General features: G+C 50.6%; 1 protein-coding gene across 4 annotated transcripts in view; it reads left to right on the top strand.

Annotated features, from left to right (window-relative positions):
• The first annotated feature begins 1,023 nt into the window (after positions 1 to 1,023).
• The window catches only part of FBXO42 (F-box protein 42), a 44,359-nt gene continuing 26,837 nt past the window's right edge, over positions 1,024 to 18,545 (top strand). For 2 of the 4 annotated variants that reach the window (XM_083876943.1, XM_083876940.1), the window contains exons 1-2: positions 1,024 to 1,171; positions 16,337 to 16,606. In XM_083876943.1, coding sequence (XP_083733069.1) covers positions 16,354 to 16,606 — 253 coding nt within the window. In that variant the 5' untranslated portion in view covers positions 1,024 to 1,171; positions 16,337 to 16,353. The remainder of the gene's footprint in view (positions 1,172 to 16,336; positions 16,607 to 18,545) is intronic. The other 2 variants (XM_083876942.1, XM_083876941.1) reach the window with 2 other exon arrangements.

The raw sequence follows: 18,545 nt of genomic DNA, 5'->3' as shown, positions 1-18,545 counted from the left end.
TCCACAAGGCAACATGAACTGAGTTTTCCAGCAGCCAGTGCCTGGCATGGTTGGCTTGATCCCTTCCAGCGTTCCAGTGGTGTTTCCTTGGAGGCTTCCTTTCATCCTACTGTAAAAATCCCCTTCCCAGCCACATTTGACCCCGAACATCCCAAAAAACCCGGTGGGATCTGTAGGGAATGCAGCATAGATGGCTGTGTAACACCCCAAGGGTACTCACCTGGTGGAGGACAAACCCCGTGTGTGTCCAGGTTCTCTCAGCCTTCCACAAGACACCTGGGACATCCCACGGCTCCTCACCAGAAACCCCCGCTCTCCATGAGGCTTCTGGAGCATCCCCTCGGGCAGGGCACGGGCCCGGGATGCTGAGCAGGCTCCTCCATCTGGGATTCGTGTCTGTGGGAGACAGACAGGGTGGCAGTGATTACCTTTTCCCAGCAGAACAATGTCCCCACCACAACTCGCCAGCGGGATCTGATGCCAAAACAGACCCTCACACAGGGATGTTCCCCCATGGAATGGGCTGCACTCCCTCCTTTCCTCACCTCCATGGGAAGAGGGGCATCACAGCCCTCCAGGAACGGGTGACATCCCGCCTCCCAGCTAAGCCCTCAGAGGCTCCAGGTCTCTGAGGGATCTGCAGGGACACGGCCGGGCTGCAGCAGGCGCTGAGGGGCACCACTGCGGGCAGAGCAGATCCTCGTGCCCCAGCTGTGCCTCCGGGGCTGTGGATGAGTGTGAGAAACCGGGAAGGAACGGGGAGGAAGAGGGAAAAGGAACGGGACTCGCCCTGGCACCTCCGCCTCAGTGCCGACCTCCCCAACATGGCGGCCTCGCCATCCCGCCTCTCCCAACATGGCGGTAGGACCATCCAACATGGCGGCCCCCACACTGCGCCGCGACGCGACGACTTGACCTTCCCATCATGGCGCAACCACAACATACATGCTATTCCCGCCCACATCACGTGATGTTAGGGGCGGTCCCGCGCCTGCGCAGTTTGGGGCAGGCGGAGCAGGGGCAGCGGCGGGAGGGCGGGGAGGGAAGATGGCGGCGCCGGTCGGAGTCGTCACCGGGGCGACGCAGCGGCCCCGCCGCCTGCAACCCTGAGGGCGCGGTCCGGCTCGGCCCGGCCCGGCCCGGCCCGGCGGCAGGTGAGAGCGTCCCCACGGTGAGCTTTCCTCGGGCAGGGCCCTTCCCCGGGGAGCGGGGCGGGGGGACGGCGGGACGGCGGGACGGGACCCTCAGGGCGGGACAGGCCTGGTGTGGAAGGGACCACATTTGAGGGTGGAGGGTGGGAGGAGTCCCTGTCCCAGCCCCTCACAGCGTTTTGGGGGATCGCTGCGGAGGGCAGAGCCCACGGGGGGTTGTAGCCCCTTCTGGGATGGGTGAAGCCCCTTCCCAATCCTGGGGTGCGAAGGGAAGGCGGCCCCGGGCTCCCTCAGCGCGGGGAGAAAGCAAATCCTGCCGCCCTGGAAGCTGTGTTGCTCCCTAAGAAAGCCGTGTTTCTTTCCCAAAAAGCCAGGCTTCCCCCCCGAAAGCAATGTTTCTTCCCCAAAATGCCATGTTTCCTCCCCTAAAATCCATGTTTCCCCCCCCCCCAAACGACAATTTCCCAAAAATGTCATGTTTCCCCAGAAAAGCCATATGTTCTCCCTAAAAGCCGCGTTTCCCCCGAAAACCTCGTGTTTCCCTCCAAAAAACCGCGTTTCTCTCCTAAGATCTGTTTTCCTCCCTAAAAGCCATATTTTCCCTAAAATAGCCATGTTTCCCCGTAAAATCCATATTTGCCCCCAAATTCCATCCTTCTCCCAAAAAACCATATCTCTCCCCTCCTCCCCCCCCAAAAAAAAAAAAAAATAAAAAGCCCATTTTTTCTCCTAAAAGCCCTGTTTCCCCAAAATTTAGTGCTGGCATGGGGTAGTGCCAAAGCACAGGCCGGCAGTGCCGGCGGTGGGGGAAACGGCTTTTTGGGGGAGAAATATGGCTTTTAGAGGGAGAACATGGCTCTTGGGGGAGGAAACAGCTTTTTGTGGGGGGAAACATGGCTTTTTGGGGGCAAATACGGTTTTTAGGGGGAAGCACGGTTCTTTGGGGGACAGACATGGCTGGGGGGTGCTGGGGGCGCCCCCAAAACCTCAGCTCGCGTTGGGTACGAGTGAAAACAAAGGTGGGGCTCAGTCTCCACTTGTTCTCCGTCTGAATCCACATCTTCCCTCGATCCGCGTGCCGTGTGTGTGTCAATCCCTTGATTTCGGTCTTGGAATCGCGGTGTTGGAGCGGCCGAGGTGCCCAGCTCGGCATCCCCGGGGGCTTTGGGGTGTCGCTCCCCATTGTCTCCGCTGCCGATCTCCGTTCGGAGCTTTGGGAACGGCTTTATTTGGGATCGTGTTCTTGTCGCGGCGGGGCTGGGCTGAGCAGCCGCTGCAGGGCTCGGTAGGAGCATTATCTCATCCTCCCGAACCTCTTTGGCTTTTCCAGTCGCATTTTCTAGTCGGGTTTTCCAGTGAGGCCAGACATTTCTCAGGAGGAGAGAGAGCAGGGCCGGGGTGTCTCGTTGTTCATGACTTGAACTCCAAGGAATGCTCGGAGCAGGAACAAAAGGGCAGTCGGGAATGCTATTCTGCGGAACTGGGATGGGAGATAACTCCGGGATCGCCGGGAATGTCATTTGTGCTCGGATGGCTTAATCATCACTGGGAGCCAGCTCGGATTGCTGGAACTCTTCCTCTTGGCTGAAAGGGACGGGAATTGCAGTGAATTGCTGTGGAGGAGCTGCTGACCTAAATCCATACTCTGGGTGGGAAGGGGCCTTTCCCCACCTGTCCTTCAGGAGCAGAGCCTCCCGGGGAAGCCGCAGCTCAGGGACGATGCTGCAGTGTCCTGACAAAGTGCTTTATGTCGTGACAAAGCCCTGCAGCCAGGGCTTGGCCTTTCTGGAGATCAAGAGCCAGAGTGGGAGGTTTCCTCATTCCCACAGCCCTGGGTGTTCCCTCCACCATCACTCCTTCCTTTTCCTTATGATGATGCCAGAGAAAGGCTGAAAACTGGGATTTTTTTTCTCTTAGGTTGTGTCCCCCTGGGCTTGGGCTTTCCTTGGTGTCTGAAATGAGAGAGAAGAGAGCAGAATTCCAGCTGTTTCGTAGAATCCAGAAGGGTTTGGGTTGGAAGGGCTTTACAGACCATCCCTGCCATGAGCAGGGATCCTTCCCCTATCTCAGGTCTCTCCAAGCCCAATCCAACCTGGCCACTTTTTTCCAGGGCAGGATGGTGCCTGTCTTGCACATCATGTTGTTCCATAGTGTTGGATTCCATCCTGTTCTCCAGGAGTTTTGTGTCTCCATGCTCAGGCAGCGGCAGAGCCACATCCCGTGGTTGTTTTGGCATGGCAGGGATGTTTGTGTGTGTTTTTCCTGCTGCACTCCCTGGAGTTTTCCCTGACAGGTGACTCCACCCAGGCAGCATTGCTTTTCCAGGGTGGCAGGTGAAGCTGTTGGATTTGGAAAGGCTCCGAACGGTTTTATAATTTTCTGTCATGGGTTTTTACAGGCAATGTATATGATTTTAAATTTTAATTGGAGTTTACTTCAGCCTTTATTCCTCAGGACTCTGGTTTTCCCTGCATTTGGCTGCAGGAGCAGCCCCTGAAGGAAGCTCATCCGCAGAACACGTGTTCCTGCCCTGCCTGGGCTTGGAATGAAGGTGGGGTTGGTTTATTCCCACTGCTGAATATGTGTGACCTTTGATTTGGGGATTTCAGCTGCTGCATCTCACACCTTCTGGAGAGATGTTTGCTCCCAGGGAGAGCTGGGATGTCCTCCGCATCCCGTCCTTAATCCCAGGAAATGTAACGCATACAGCAATCTGCACGTCTGCCAGGAGTGACAGCAGCAGCAGGTTTGGAGTGGGAGCACAGGGATGGTCTGGTTGTGCATTCCCAGCAGGCGGCTGATCCATGGAGTTCTGTTCCCAGGGCTTCCAAGAGGCCCCAGGTTTGGGCACAGCCCGCTTCCATCCCCGCCACTTCCACAGGATGTGAGTGAGGGCTGCTGGAAAAGGCTTCCCGCTCTCTGTGTAAACAGAGCTGCGCCTCCAAGGGAAGTGATTTTTCCCTGTGTGTTCCATCAGAGCAGGCTTTGTTGGAAAACATCCATTCAGGATTTTCCTAAGGCTGGAGGTGGGTAAGCTTTGGGGTTTGATTTGGGAAAGGCAGCATCATCTGGAGATGGCTGTGAGGGCTTAAGAAAGGTGTTGGAGCTGGAGGCAGGCTCAGGCTTGGCCCAAATCCAGATAAAAGCTGGAAGGCGACCTCTGGGAAGTGCTGGTGTGCTCCAGGAGTGTTTGTCCTTCCAGAGCACATTTCCCGACCCAAATGGTGCTGCCGGCATCTCTCTGGGCTGTCCCCAGCAGCATCCAGGCTGTGCTGCCAGGAGCAGCCAGCACAGCTTGTGATGGAGCTGGGAAATCCAGGTCAGAATTCCTTTTGAACTTGCCTGTGTCGCTGCATCAAAGCAGAGCAGGGGTGACACATCCACGTGAAAATCGTGGCTCGTGTTGAGCAACCCGCAGGAATCAGGGCTCTTCCCATCAGGAATTTGCTGTTTCAGGAGCTGCTCCGGACTGTGTTCTCTCCCCCAATTCTATGGCAATCTTTAAATATTTATCTTTGCTTACTGAGCTCCCACTTCAACATCTGTGCCTGAGAATCCTCATTTTCCCCCCATGGGAAATGTGGATGCAGTTCAGGCACCAGCAGTTGGCAATTACCATGCACTGCATCTCTCCCTGAGTTCCAGACTCCTTTGGAAGCATTTCACTGGCTCATTTTGTCTTGTGCTTGTCCAAGTTTTTTCATGATTTGGGGTTTTGTAGGCTTAAGGTAAGTTGGCAAAGCTGCTTTTATTTATTTGGAGCTTCTCTTTCCAGGCCAGGTTGGATGGGGCTTGTAGCAAATCTAGAAGGTGTCCCTGTCCATGGCAGGGAATGGGATGAGCTTTAAAGTCCTTTCTAACCCAAACTATTCCGTGATTTTGACTCCTGTTAGTTTCGGTGGGCAGAAGATCATCTCTGATTTGAGGAGTTTTTTGGGTAAAAAGCAGCTCAGAAATGTCAGAATTTCGCTATGAAGTCCAGACTGTGGGAAGAACTGTCCATCCCCAGATTTCTCACATCAGGGAATCTGGGACACAGTTTAATCATTCCAGCTGGGTTTTTGTCACTCTGGAGAGCCTGCAGTGTGATTTATTTGTGCTTTTGAAGAGACTCGTGAACCCTTTGGGTGCCATTATACTCGTGCTGGGTTTCCAGCGAAGGGGCTGGCTATAGGAATCGCTGGCTTTTCTTTTCCCTGGTGCTGGATGCACACCGGAGCCTTTTGCCACCTGCCCAAAACACCTGGAAGGAGAAAACCAGGTGCAGCTCCCTCTGGAGCAGTATCACTCACCCATTGTGGGATTACTGCATTCAGTTCCTCTGAGCAGCCACCTTTAATCCGTCCTGCTCTTCCCACAGCTGGTATTGGGCTGGGTGTTTTCTTTCCCAGTCCCAACAGCTGCTGGGAATTCCCAAAACCTCACAGACTTTTGGGTTTCTGCAGACACAGACTCATGTCTCAGGAGGGACACAGGAGATGCTGTAGCCTGCTCTGAACAGGATTCCTGGATGCTTTTTTGATCCCAGGGTTCCATAAGATGTGATGATCAGGGATTTGGCCTGTTTTCCTGCTCAGAACAGTGCCAGTTAATGGTGATTGTTGGGGTGACAGGATGATAACAAAGGGACATCTTGGGGAGCTCATTTTGTCATTGAATGATAGAGATGAACTTGAACTTCACACAGTTTCCCTGAATTTTTGTTTGTTGATTAACGTGATATGGGTTTGACTGAGCTTTTTTGTTGTCTCTCTTAGTATATGATATTTAAGCCTCTCTAAACCACCAGGCTTGAGGCATGGCACAAAGGATGGAAAGACAGCTCTTGCTTTCCTCTTTCCCAGTATCTGGTGCTTTTGCTTCACCATGCATTGCCTGTCCCATTAGCTGGGGAATAAGAAAATCCTGTACAAAACAAGAACAAATGCTCTTATTTATTCTGCTGAGACAAGTGGAAACTGCAGCAAATCCTCCTCCAGCCCATTGGGTGGGTCAGACTCACAAATATCTTTTAAATGGAATCCCTAGGTTGTATTTTCGTGTCCTGGCTCAGTTGTGGTTGGGATTTGCCTGATGGTTTGTGGGTGCTGTTCGCAGCCTCTCACACCTCTCTGTGCCAAGATTCCCTGTGGATTTAGTCCTGTTTTTCCCTCCTTTCAAGCCTGGGCTCCAAGGGCATGCAGACCAATCCTTCCAGTTCTGCAATAACAGGGATGTACTGCCACCACCCCAGGGCTGGCCTGCACCTCAGATCCGTCCCTTCCTGTCTTCTTTACCCCCTCAAATATTTCAGGCAATCCTCTGTTGTTCACTGCCTGCTGTTTGCTTGGAACTTGTTGGGATTTTCCCTCACTGAGGTGCTGGTTTCAGGAAGAAATGTGGAGGTGCAGCTCCAATTTCTGCTCTCTGTGATCAGGGACAGGACTGAGGGAGCAGCTGGAGGTGTGCTAGGGGAGGGTTTAGGCTGGAGATCAAGGAAAGGTTCGTCCCCCAGAGGGTGCTGGGCACTCCCCAGGCTCCCCAGGGAATGGGAATGGCCCCGAGGCTGCCAGAGCTCCAGGAGTGTTTGGGCAGCACTGCTGGGGATGCCCAGGGTGGGATTGTTGGGGTGTCTGTGCAGGGCCAGGAGTTGGACTCTGATCTCTGTGGGTCCCTTCCACCTGAGGACATTCTATAGTTCTGTGCAAGGCATTTAGCAGGAGACCAGCTCCCAGCTCCACTGACAGGTAATCAAAGGGATGCTGTCTGGCTGCAAAACACCAAGCTCACACTGGCTCCCTGGGATTCTGAGCAAAGAATTGGGATGCCTCAAGGTCAGTCCTGTGGTGAATCCAATATTTCCCTCTTTCCTAGCCTCTGACACTGCCTTTTGCCCACATCAGCATCTCATCATGGACCTTTCGCCTTGTAGGTTCTTCTCTCCATCCCCCTTGCACAGCACAGTGAGGGCTCCATAGTTTGAAATTTGCAGAGGCTGGTGGGTGTCTGCCCTCCCTAATTCACATTTTCTGCTAAAAAAGCCCAGCCATGAGTTTCAGCACCTTTGGACTTCACACACTCCAGCACCTCTGTGGGGGTCAAGGACACGCTTAACGCTGTGTTTGCTTTTCAGGAATACCACACTTCTCATCACCTTTTTAAGTTTTGATTAGGGCAGCAAAGAGTCATGGAATGGTTTGGGTTGGGAAGGACTTTAAAGCCCACCCAGTCCCACCCCCTGCCATGGCCAGGGACACCTTCCACTATCCCAGGCCGCTCCGAGCTGTGTCCAACCTGGTCTTGGACACTTCCAGGGATCCAGGGGCAGCCACAGCTTCTCTGGGCACCCTGTGACAGGGCCTCTCCACTCTGATAGGGAAGGATTTCTTTCAATATCCCACCTGAACCTCATGTCTCTCCATGGGAAGCCATTCCTCCTTGTCCTGGCACCCCAAGCTTTGCTAAAACGTCCCTTGCCATGTTTCGTTAGCTCCCTTCAGGTATCTATTTCCAGCTGTCTGCACATCCCTCTGAACTCTGGAGAGGCAGTAGCTCAGGGCAGGGAGCTGGAAACCTCTGCTCCCTGAATCCCAGTGCTGCAGAGGGTTTGTTAACCTCAATTTCTGGTGGCTTTTGTTTCTTTACCTGCAAAATTCAGTTAACCGCTGGAATGTGCAAGGCTGGAATGTTTGAGACGTTTCAGATTGTATCTCTGTGGCCAGATCAAGTGTCTTGTCTGTGCTGGAACTCCTTTTGTTTCACCTGAGAGAGGAAACATACCTTCCATATTGTTTTGCTGTGTTTAGCAAACAGATCTGCCTTTAAATCCCCTCTGTGTGATCCAGCCCTGCTCCTGGGCGCTGCTTGGGATGGTTAATCCCTGGTTGGGAGCTTTCATCAAAGGCTTCACCTCTGGAATGGCAGGGATGGGCATGAGGGTGGAACACAGATAGGTTTGATGTGAGAAACAGCCCGTGGGCATTCCAAAATCACAATTTGGGTTTGTCTGACGCACTCCTGTGTCACAGGAGTTCAGATCAAGAGGGGAGGGCAGTTTGTGGTGCTCATCCCTGATAATGTCCATGTGGAGATGGTGGTGGATATTCTGGTGTCCTGCTTGCCAACAAAAGCATCGCATCAGTGCCACTGCCAAGTCAGCAGTGCATCTGAAAGCCCTGGGTATTGATTCAAATCAAACTTTGGCCAGCCAGGCTGAAATAAAATGGGCTTTTCCAGTATATCTTTCTCTTTTTATGGCTTGAAAATCAGGAGCCTTGAGCTCATCTTTGCTTTGGGTGCAAGGTCTGGGGGCTATTTGTGACTTGTGTGTTTTTGTAGGGAGAAGAAGGTTGTGGTTAGGGAATCTGGGCTGAAGAATAACTTTGTTTATTGCAAAAAATAAAATTGTTACTCCCCCCAACTCCTCCTTTGCCCCTGCCCAGGGCTGGACATGAGCCAGGTATGCCCAGGTGGGCAAGAGGCTGATGGACCCTGGTTGGTCCCAGGATGTGGCACTTGGGGACATGGTTTAGTGGGGACAGGTAGTGCTGGGGGAGCAATGGACTCAGTGATCGTGTAGGGTTTTTCCAGCCTTACCAATTCCATGATTCTGTGATGGTTGTGTGAGTGCTCCCAAAGACCACGTCATGGTGGAGCACCAGAGGCTGGGGCATGAGCACCCATAGCAGGAAAACCCTGACCTTGACCTGGCTGTGATTGACTTCATTTTCCTGAAACTCCATCCTTCGTTTCCACAGTGAAACATTAAACCTGAGTTCTGCAGCAGTGTTTGACACCAGAATCCTGCCTGGTTGTCCCACCTGAGATTGCCTGGGTTCTGTGGACAGCACTGCAGTGAGGTGTGAATGGTGGTTGTTCCCGGCCTCTGGAAGTGCTGGTGGTTTCTGAAGGGAGTTGTGTGTCCAGCCCTCGATTGATTTTTGGAAACAAGGTTTACACCCTTTGCTTTCCCTCTCACTGATTCCTGATCCTCTGCCTGATTCAACCGGAGCAGGAAAGTCTCAAAGATCCTGCTCTAGGATCCAGTAGGTTCAGATGGGATATTGGGATAAATCCTTCCCTGTGAGGGTGGTGAGGCCCTGAGACAGGTTGCCCAGAGGACCTGTGGCTGTCCCTGGATTCTGGAAGTGTCCAAGGCCAGGTTGGATGGGGCTTGGAGCAGCCTGGGATAATGGAAGATGTCCCTGCCCATGGAATGAGATGAGCTTTAAGGTCCTTCCCAACCCAACCTATTCCATGATTCCACAATCCTCACTTCCCCAAGTTCCGTAAGACTGGAAACGGACCAGGAGCGTCCTCAGCAAAGGCAAGAGAGCTCAAAATCCCGGAGACAGAGGAGGGAGAGGCCCAACCCTCCCATCCCGAGCAGTGCAAGGGTAGGAAATGCCATTTTCCTGCTCCCCAGCTGTGTGGGGCTGCAGGACATGGATGAGCTCCAGGGCTCTCCCAGCCAAGGACGCTCTGGCACTTGCCTTTCCTGCAGCGCTGCCCGTGGGACACGTGGGGACCACAGCTTCTGCCGGGGCCAGCACCCCTGGGAATGGTGCTGGGAGACGCCCTTGGCTTCCCTGGTTCTGCTGTGCAGAGAACAGACTTCAACCAAATAATCCCACAAGCCTCTAATGCAGCCCATCAGAAAATCGGGAATTAAGGCATCCAGTGTGTTTGAATGTTTTGTTAACAAACCTTTTCCTAAGATATTTCCACGTTTTTCATTTGATTATTCTGCCCAGGCAGTTGGAACTGGACATTGGACTGGATGGAAATCCAGAACTTGCAGGAGTTGTGTTTTCAGGCTGATTTTTCAGAGCAGAAGTGGGCTGGATTTAGGTCAGTGGCTGTGTTTTCCTCATGGTTCTGTTATCAATTCCGTTCATTTGTGTGGATGAACCAATTTTGGTGACTTTGGGAGGTTTCAGGTGTTGTAGAGCTCAGGGAATGCTGTGACATTCTCGCAGGCTGTCCTCCAAACAATTATGCACAGCTTTCCAAGAGCTTGTCCAGGAGCTCCTGTGCTCTCCTAATGAAGGGAGGGGTGACAGCAATTCCCAGGATCTCCCAGTGTGTGTTTCCTCTGCATTCCTGATCAGGAATTCTTGCCAATAAATCATCCAAAGCAGGTTTGGATAAATGTTTTTATCCTATAAAGTTAGTCCTCCTACAGTGGATGTTACACCAGGAGGAGAAGCTGCCCTTTTCCTTGGAAAAACCTCAATTTTCCAGCCTCGAAGCCTTTTATCTGCTTGGTATAGGGTTATTCCGGCTTTTGGGGCTCACAGAGAGTTCAGTTTGCAAATGGAACAGGATTCGTTTGCTGGGAAGAGCTGAGGTGAGGATAATTGGAATTCAGGGCTTGGCGGGGGCCGGCAGAGGGAGTGTGTGAGCCCAAAATCCTCCGCATTTCCTACAAAATTTGGGGGATTTCGGGAGCACGGGAAGAGGGACCAAGCGATTATTGCACCCGAGCAGCTCCTCTTGTGCCGCCAGGGCTTGGCAAGGCAGATTTTGGCAGGTTTTAAACAAATCCCACTCTTTTAAGGGTAATAATATTGTCCAAAAATGTGGAAATTCTCCAAATCCCAAATGCATCCATAATAAGTGGAGGGGTTTGTGGATGGTAGAGATTTTCACTTTTTTCATGCCATTCTTCAGGTATATTTAAGGATTGTCTTTTTTGGTATGGAAGGGGAAATACAGAACTCACACGAATTTTGTTTTCAGACTTGCTTTTCATGTGCGCAAAGGCAGGCTGGATTTTGGGTCAGTTGAAGTGGTTTTGTCATGGTTCCATTATAAATTTCCTGCCTTTTTATTCATATTTATTAAAATTTTATTAAGCTTTGGAGCCATTTATGACGTTTTGTAATAATAATAACAACAATAATAATGATTATTTCCCTACATATTCCTCAAGTGTGGTGTCATTAAACACTGCTGCTTCCCCTTTTCCTGTGAACCGCACGCCAAAAAGTCCCTCAAACACCAGCTTCCTGATTTGTATTCCACCAATAAATCCAGGATAACCCCCTACATTTTCATTCTGGTTTTCAGTGCATTAATTTTGTGGGAAAACAGATTCAGCAGGATTTATTTGTAGGTTGCTGTGCTGTTTGTGCAATAAATCCTGCTGTGTAATGTCACATTGCTGCTTATTTTTTAACTGAAACCCTGGAGAAAAACAAGCAGGAATCTGGAATGGCAGAGGGTCAGCTCATCACTGGGCTGGGAGGAATTCCTGGGATCTTGGTGTCTTTTTATTAAAGAAATATCAACCAAAATTCAGCTGCAGTGATGCTGTTCCAGGACAATGGGCAGCAGTAAAAATGATGTAATTTGGATTATTTTCCGCAAGTCCATAAACCCACTGTTATAACAGGCAAAACCATCACAGGGAGGTTCTGCTGACAGAGAAATGGAATATTCAACCTTGCAGTTCGAATTTAGGAATCCTTTCTTTGTCTGGGTGACTTGAATGAAAGAAAAAAAAACCCCAAAAAACGGGGAAAGCTGTTCTTTGAAGAACTCTTGGAATTGCCTGTTTTGCACGGATAAAGAGCATCCGTGGTGCCAGTATTCCTGAGGTCACACTCTGCACAGACAGGATATTGTTCATCCCACACCTTACCAGAAGCTTTATCTTCTTTTTTTGGAGTAAAATCTGCCTTTTTTTTTTTTTTTTTTTTTTCCCCCGCCCCCTTTGTTGAGTTTGTGCAGCAGTCGATTTCCAAAAGGATCAGTTCCAGCTGCTGCAGGTTTGGGAGGACTGGGAACATTGTTTTATTTAATGGTGTTTATCCCAGTCCTGAATCCCATGGTTCCCACGGACCTTTCACTCTCTGTGCTGCTGCTTTTATAAAATACCATGCTTCTCCTTGGAAATAGTGCTGTGTTTTCCTCTTTTCACCCCAGAAAAGGTCTCAGGGCTTCTTTTAGGGCAAAACCAGGAGCAGGGAAAGGTGCAGGTGAAGTCCTTGATGGCACAGCTGGGGAGACAAACACAAAAATATTAAAAATGTAGAAAGAATCCTTCCCTTAGAGATAGGACTTTTTTTTTAAGGAAAAATGAACTGTTTCTGTCTGATGGAAGAGGATTTTTATTTGAACTGGGGCAGAGAATCAGCCAGAAGTGTGACTGTCCCCAAAGTGCCCCCCTGGAGACGCTGGCACATGAAAGAAGTGATTCCAAAGTATGAGGAAGAATCTGGAGCAGGTTGGAGACAGCTGCTGCCTTCCACCCCTAAATTACCACCAGGGCTCCTGATTGCCCACGTGCAATTAAATCCCTCTCTCCTGGGCAGCCCAAGCCCTTGGCTGGGTCCTTTCACACACCTGGAATGTTTTGTTCCTGCTGGGAATAATGTGGCTCCTCCGCTGGCATTTGGAGGGAGCATTTCTTGGCCTGTGAAAATAAGCATTCCCTGTGTGTGAAGTGTGCTCTGACTCAGGATCGCTGCTCAGCCTCTCATTGCCATTCAACAGCTTTGCCTTGGAGGCTTTTTTCCATAAAATGCATAAAAAGAGGGAAGGGGAAAAAGGCAGGTCAAAAACCTAGAGCAGCTGGAAGTTGTGGAGAGGAGGAGGCAGCTCAGGATGGGAACCACCAATGCCACCCACGCCTGAGCTTTGAGGTCCATGGGACTGGGAGAGGGGCCTGCAGGTAGGAAAACCTCCTTGAGTCAAGAGGGGATTTGCAGGAGCAGGTTTTGAGCAGTGCTTCAACCCAGTGGGCTTATTTTTGCCTGCATTTAATATTTCTCAGCTGTTTGTTCCAGATAGTTACTTTCAGAATAAATAGCAGGTTCTTAACTAATTTTAGGAGGGGAGGGAGGGAAAATTGAAATGCTCTGAAAGGAGGAAAAGGATTATGAAATGTTTTGCCAGCTGGCAGAGACACAGCTTTTAGGAAAGGGCAGGCAGATTCCATCAGCACTGGCAGAGCTCTCCTGCTGCCCTTCCAGCACAATTCCTCCTTGTTCTGGCTTCAGGCTGATTTGTGAACGCCCTAAAACCTTCCTAATGCTGGAATATAAAGGCATTTCTCTGGGACCAGGAGGGCTCTGGGGTGCAGAATATCATGGAATGTTTGGGGGTTGTGTTGGTGTTTTCAGGGATCAACCCAGTCCCAGAGTTAATTGGATTGCAGCTACTTTAGGATGAGACAAAACTGCTTAAATCTCTTAGTTGCAGCTTTTTGAGTGCCCAGAGATTCATTTGAGGCCCAGGTACAAAGTGGAGCCCAGCATACTGCAAGCAGGGAGCATCTGGAGAGCCAGGATGAGAGAGAAAGCACCTTTTGCATCACCCCAAAGTGCAGAAACACTCAGTTCTGGTCCTGGAATAACCAGGAAAACCCCAGATGTGGGATTTCCCCCCATGGATCTGCTGAATCTGCAGGAACTGCTGGGATGCTTTAGCTCTTTCTTGCCACCTGCCTGGGTTCTTTTTTGTTTTTCTGTACTGGAGCAGGGTTTTCAGACCGGGCTTTGCTTTGCATTCCAGGGGTGGTTATTCCCAGCCTGCCGATCCAAACAAAATCCACATCCGTGGCAGGTCAAGCTTGGAGGGTTATTTTGACAGTGAGCTGCCTTTTGGGAGCTGAGCTTATGTCTGGCCTTGTTTTCCTTCCAAAAAAGAACACAGCGTGGGTGTGAAAACTTTGAGGATGGTTATTCCTTATGCTCAAACATTTAGGAAACAAAGACTTACCAAAGGAGATACTTTGGAATATTTATAATATTATCAAGTGGCTTGGGAAGAGCAGACAAAACTCAGTGGAGCTTCTCCATCCTCAGATATGCTATTTGAGGCTCCTCCCACTGTTTTAAAATTGGCTTTAAGATGATTTTTGTTGTTTTGTGTCTGGGATCAGCCGGCCCTGTTGGGTTATTCTCAAGCCTGCCCCAGAGGTTCCAAACTGGGATTTACTAGCTTGAAAATACCTCTTTCTAGTGGGTGTGCATTCCTGCACTTCTCATGACTCCCTCCAGCAGGATTTGGACATTATTTAGAGCACAAATAAAAGTTACTGTGATAACACAAGGTCTTGACAACCCCCAGCCCATTGCCATCCAAGGGGTCCCGGTGTCTCTGGGCCAGAGGCAAACCCTCCTGCTCAGAGTTCTGCCACAGCTTGAGGGTGTGAAACCTCTGCATCCTGGGGAGCTGATCCATGTTCCCAGCCTAGGAGGGAAGGACAGACCCTCCTGCCCTTCTGTATCCAGAGCTGTATCCCATCCCAGACTGGAGGCCAGCCCCATCCCAAGCAGGAGCACCAGCAGTACTGGCTCCATGCTGTGTCAGGATGGAAACTGGCACAGGCACTTTCCCAGCCATGGATGCCTTTGCTTGGAAAAGACCCAACCCTCCATTCTTTCATTATTTTTTAGCACAGCTCCACTTTTACTTTTTTACCCCCCACTTTCCATCCTGAGTCCCTGGGAATTTGTGCCTGTTCTGCTGTGTAAGGCAGGTTCCTGGCAGCAGCAGCAGTGCCTGTCACAGCATTTGGGTTCCAGCCTCCCCTGTCACAACATTGACTCCGGCAGGGATTTCTGACACAGGAAACGTGCGGAGTATCTGCTGGGGTGCGAGCTCTGTGTTGGGTTCTGCCGTGGTTCCTCCCAAAGATTGACAGCCCTGTGGATTTTCCGAAGCTGCTTCATCAGGGAACCTGACAGTAGTGGGGTTGATGCTGTTGCCTGTCATTTTCCTGGGTGTGAATTGGTTGCCATGGAAAGTTTTCCCTCCCCATGTCTCCACTGCCTGCCATTCCCACAGCATGGGAAAACCTTGGATTAGTAACAACAGCTCAGGTTATTCCTGATAAATAAACCACATTTTTAAATCAGGTCGATGGCCCAAGCTGATTTTGTTTAATGGGATATGTTTATTAGAGTATTTCTGTATCAGGATGTTTCTATATCAGGATATTTATCTTGCTAAGTAACCCCCATTAACATATGACATCAATAGCTTAAATTCCTTCCAGCGTTGTTTTCTGGATAGTTAGGGTTTGGAAAAAATAATAATATTCTTATATTGGAGGGTGTTAGGGGAAAGCTGTGTCTTTTCTTCCCTCTTGAGGAGCTGGTTTGCTTCCTGGCTTGCTACAGATTGGATTTATCCCATAGACTGTGTGGATCTGCCACCAGTAATCCTGGTCAGTTCAGGACTGGGGGATGTCTGAGCAGCCTCTGCCTTGTGGACTTGGGAGGAACTCAGGCTGAGCTCAACCTGGTTTGGGTCCTTTCCTCATGCTAGGAAAGGATAAAAAGGGAATTTCTGGAAAAGAAAGCTACGTGTCGTCCCCAGGAGCTGTTACTGTGGTGTGGGCTATTGATCCAGGAGTACATGGGAGGCATCTGCCTCCCTTGGTCTCTACTCAACCACCTTGGAAAAGTGCTGCTGCTCTCCTCAAGACAGGCTGGTTGCTTCCCGGGAAATGGAGTCCAGGGTTTTGTCTTGCAGTGACAGGCATGGATTTAACCTCACACAGTGCCAGCTGCCTACATTAGACACAACCACTCATTAAGGTGGATTTATTTCATTATACATTTCTGTCATTGAAGTGTCACCTTACACTTGAGATGTTGGGAATAGCTGGAGATACAACCTCTGATATCTCAGCCTTCCATCAGCAGTAAATCCCAGGGAGATTTGCTTTCCTCACCTACTGCCAGCCTGGGCTGTGTGCAGGTATTTCACAAATAAAAGGGAAAGGAGTGTAAAAACAAGGCCGGGAATTTTTCCCCCACAGGGAGTTGTTTGGGGTAAAACAGCCTCGCTGGCAGAACAGGTTCCACAGGGTGGAAGGACTGTAAATGTCGCTGTGATCCTGTCTCACCTTGGGTGAGATTCCACAGGGATCCTTTCTCCATCCCAGCTGAGCCCCATGGTGCAGGGCAGGGTGGCAGATGTCTCCTTGTGCCCAGCGAGGGAGCAGCAGCCCCAGGGCTTTGGCTTTGTCTATCTGCTTCCCACTGGAGGCAGAAGCAGTGTGAGGAGAGATGGAGTGACCTGGGAAAAGCTGTTCCTAAACCACCCTCAGCTGCTGTAAAACTGCAAAACCCACGACCTGCACTCAGTGATTGCTGTGCCAGAGAGCCCTCTGGTGTGACACACACGTCTCAGTGTGTTTCTGGTACTCCTGATCCTCCCTGTGACCTCCCTATTGTCCCTTTTCCCAGCTGTGACGTGGGATGCCATGGCCAGCTCCTCAGACAGTGACGATGATGGGTTCATGGCCGTGGATCCAGAGGACGCCGTTGCGGAAGGGACAATGGAGCAGGAGGATGAGCCCCACACCGAACTGGAGGTGGAGGAGCCCAGGCCCAGCTCCAGATCAATGCTGGAGCTGCCAGAAGAGGTTTTGGAATACATCCTGTCCTTCCTCTCTCCCTACCAGGAGCACAAAACTGCTGCCCTTGTCTGCAAACAGTGGTATCGACTGATCAAAGGTACAAGTGATGGCAGTGCATTTCTTTAATTGTGGGATTTGGAACCTAGCTCTCTTTTACCTTTGCCTCTTGTTTACCCCTCAAGCTCTGAAATCTGACTTCTGTGAAATCCCAGAGAAATCCAAACAGCCATGGGGTCATTGGCTTTGCTCAAAAACAGGCATGTAGCTGTGCAGAATTGAACCCCTCAGCCTCTCACAGGGTAGAAAACCCAGAGAGGCTGTGAATTTCCATCATGGCAGTGTCCAAGGCCAGACTGGATGGGCTTGGAGTGACCTGGTATAGTGGAAGGTGTCCCCACCCTTGGCAGGGGTTGGAGCTTGATGAGCTTTAAGGTCCCTTCCAGCCCAAACTGAAACAAAGCTGAAGGCCCATGACGGAGCAGCTCCTTTGCTCCCTTTAGATGCTCCCAGTGCTGAAGTGGTGACCTTGGATTGCAGCCTTCTCCCCAGAGCTCCTGCCAGTGTCCCAAGGCTGATGCAGCTTTAATTGTGCTTCATTTGCATCTTGTTCAGTAATTAATGTTCCCAAAGCTGCTGCTTTCAGCTGGAAACAGCCCCAGCTCTGGTCCTTACAGCTCTGCTGGAGATAAGTGAAATATAAAATCTGCATGAGTAGAGATGTGCATATTCCAGCATCCTGGAAGAGTAGCCCAGAGACACAGATCCTTCTTTTGCCTCCACACAGCATTCATTCCAGAGCTTTGTGGGGTATTTTAATGCTGCAGAAGTACAATATAGCAAATGAGGAGGGGAAAATTTGGACAAGAATACAAGCAGAACCTTTTGCTTCATTTTATTTTAATACACTGGGCGATTTCTGGTAGGATTCTGTCAGGTGCACGCTTTAATCACAAGCTTCATTTAAAAAACAAGGTGTTTCAGAAGAGAGCAGTTAAATCCTAGAAAATGGGATACATTGCGGCACAAGGAGGATGTGTTCCTTCTGGAAAACAGGAGTGGGTGTCAGGTGAGGAATGCCCTTGACAGTTTGTGGGGTGATGGCTCATTTATGGACTTTTCCTCATCTGGAAGCATTGCTCAGATTCCAGGCATTTCCCACTTTGCCCAGAGGTGAACAGGCTGGGGGTTAAACAAACACAGCTACCCCAGCAGGGACCATGGCCCCAAATTACTCCTTTTGTACATCATTTCGGGGCAGCAGCTGCCCACAGCCCCAGGGAAGGGCCTTTTCCAAGGGCTGCAGCCCCAAGTGGCTCCTTGGCTGTTTCCTGGAGTGTCCTTCGAGGGATCCAGCTGGAATTCACCCCAGAGGCATGTAGGAAACATCCCTGGAGCTGAGGGATGAATAGCCTGAGGCACAGGGTGGCTTTGGGCTGTGTCATGTCTCAGGGGATGAGTAGTGCTGGGCAGATGGGCCATTCTGGGGCAATTCCAGCCAAAAAAGGGTCAGGAACCGCCACCTGTGAGCTGTGCCCAGAGAGGTCACTTGAGGTAAACAATTGATTTCTGTTCTTCTGGTTAATTTTTCCTGTTTGCTAGGATACATCTGCTGTGCAGCCCTGGAGCTCACATTCCCTTTCCCGTGTGACTCTCACAGATCAGATCCTCCAGAACCCCGGGCTTTATTTTTTTATTTAAAAAAACCCTTCCTGCTTTATATCCCAGAGTGGGATTTCTTGCTGGAGATGTTCCTGGCACAAGGCTTGGGGAAAAACTCTTGGCAGATTGTGGCATCCTCAGTGCAGGTGCCACCATGTCTGCTGAGCTGCTGCTGCTGCTGCCGCCAGAAACCGTCTTCAGACACTTGTCTCCTCAGGGGGCAGCCTCTGGCCCCTCCCAGCACCCTCACGCAGAATTAGTGGCAGCCTGTAGCAGCCTTGGAGCATCCCTGCTGATTTTTATCAATGATATCTCCTCTCCAACTTTTTCCAGATCCCTGGCCAGTAGCTGCATTCACACTCTTAAAAATTGATTAC

Source organism: Zosterops lateralis (genome assembly GCF_965231275.1).
Source record: "Zosterops lateralis genome assembly, chromosome: 22".
Classification (NCBI taxonomy): domain Eukaryota; kingdom Metazoa; phylum Chordata; class Aves; order Passeriformes; family Zosteropidae; genus Zosterops; species Zosterops lateralis.
Note: the sequence above shows the minus strand (reverse complement) of the source record. Positions and strands in the feature narration are given on the sequence as shown.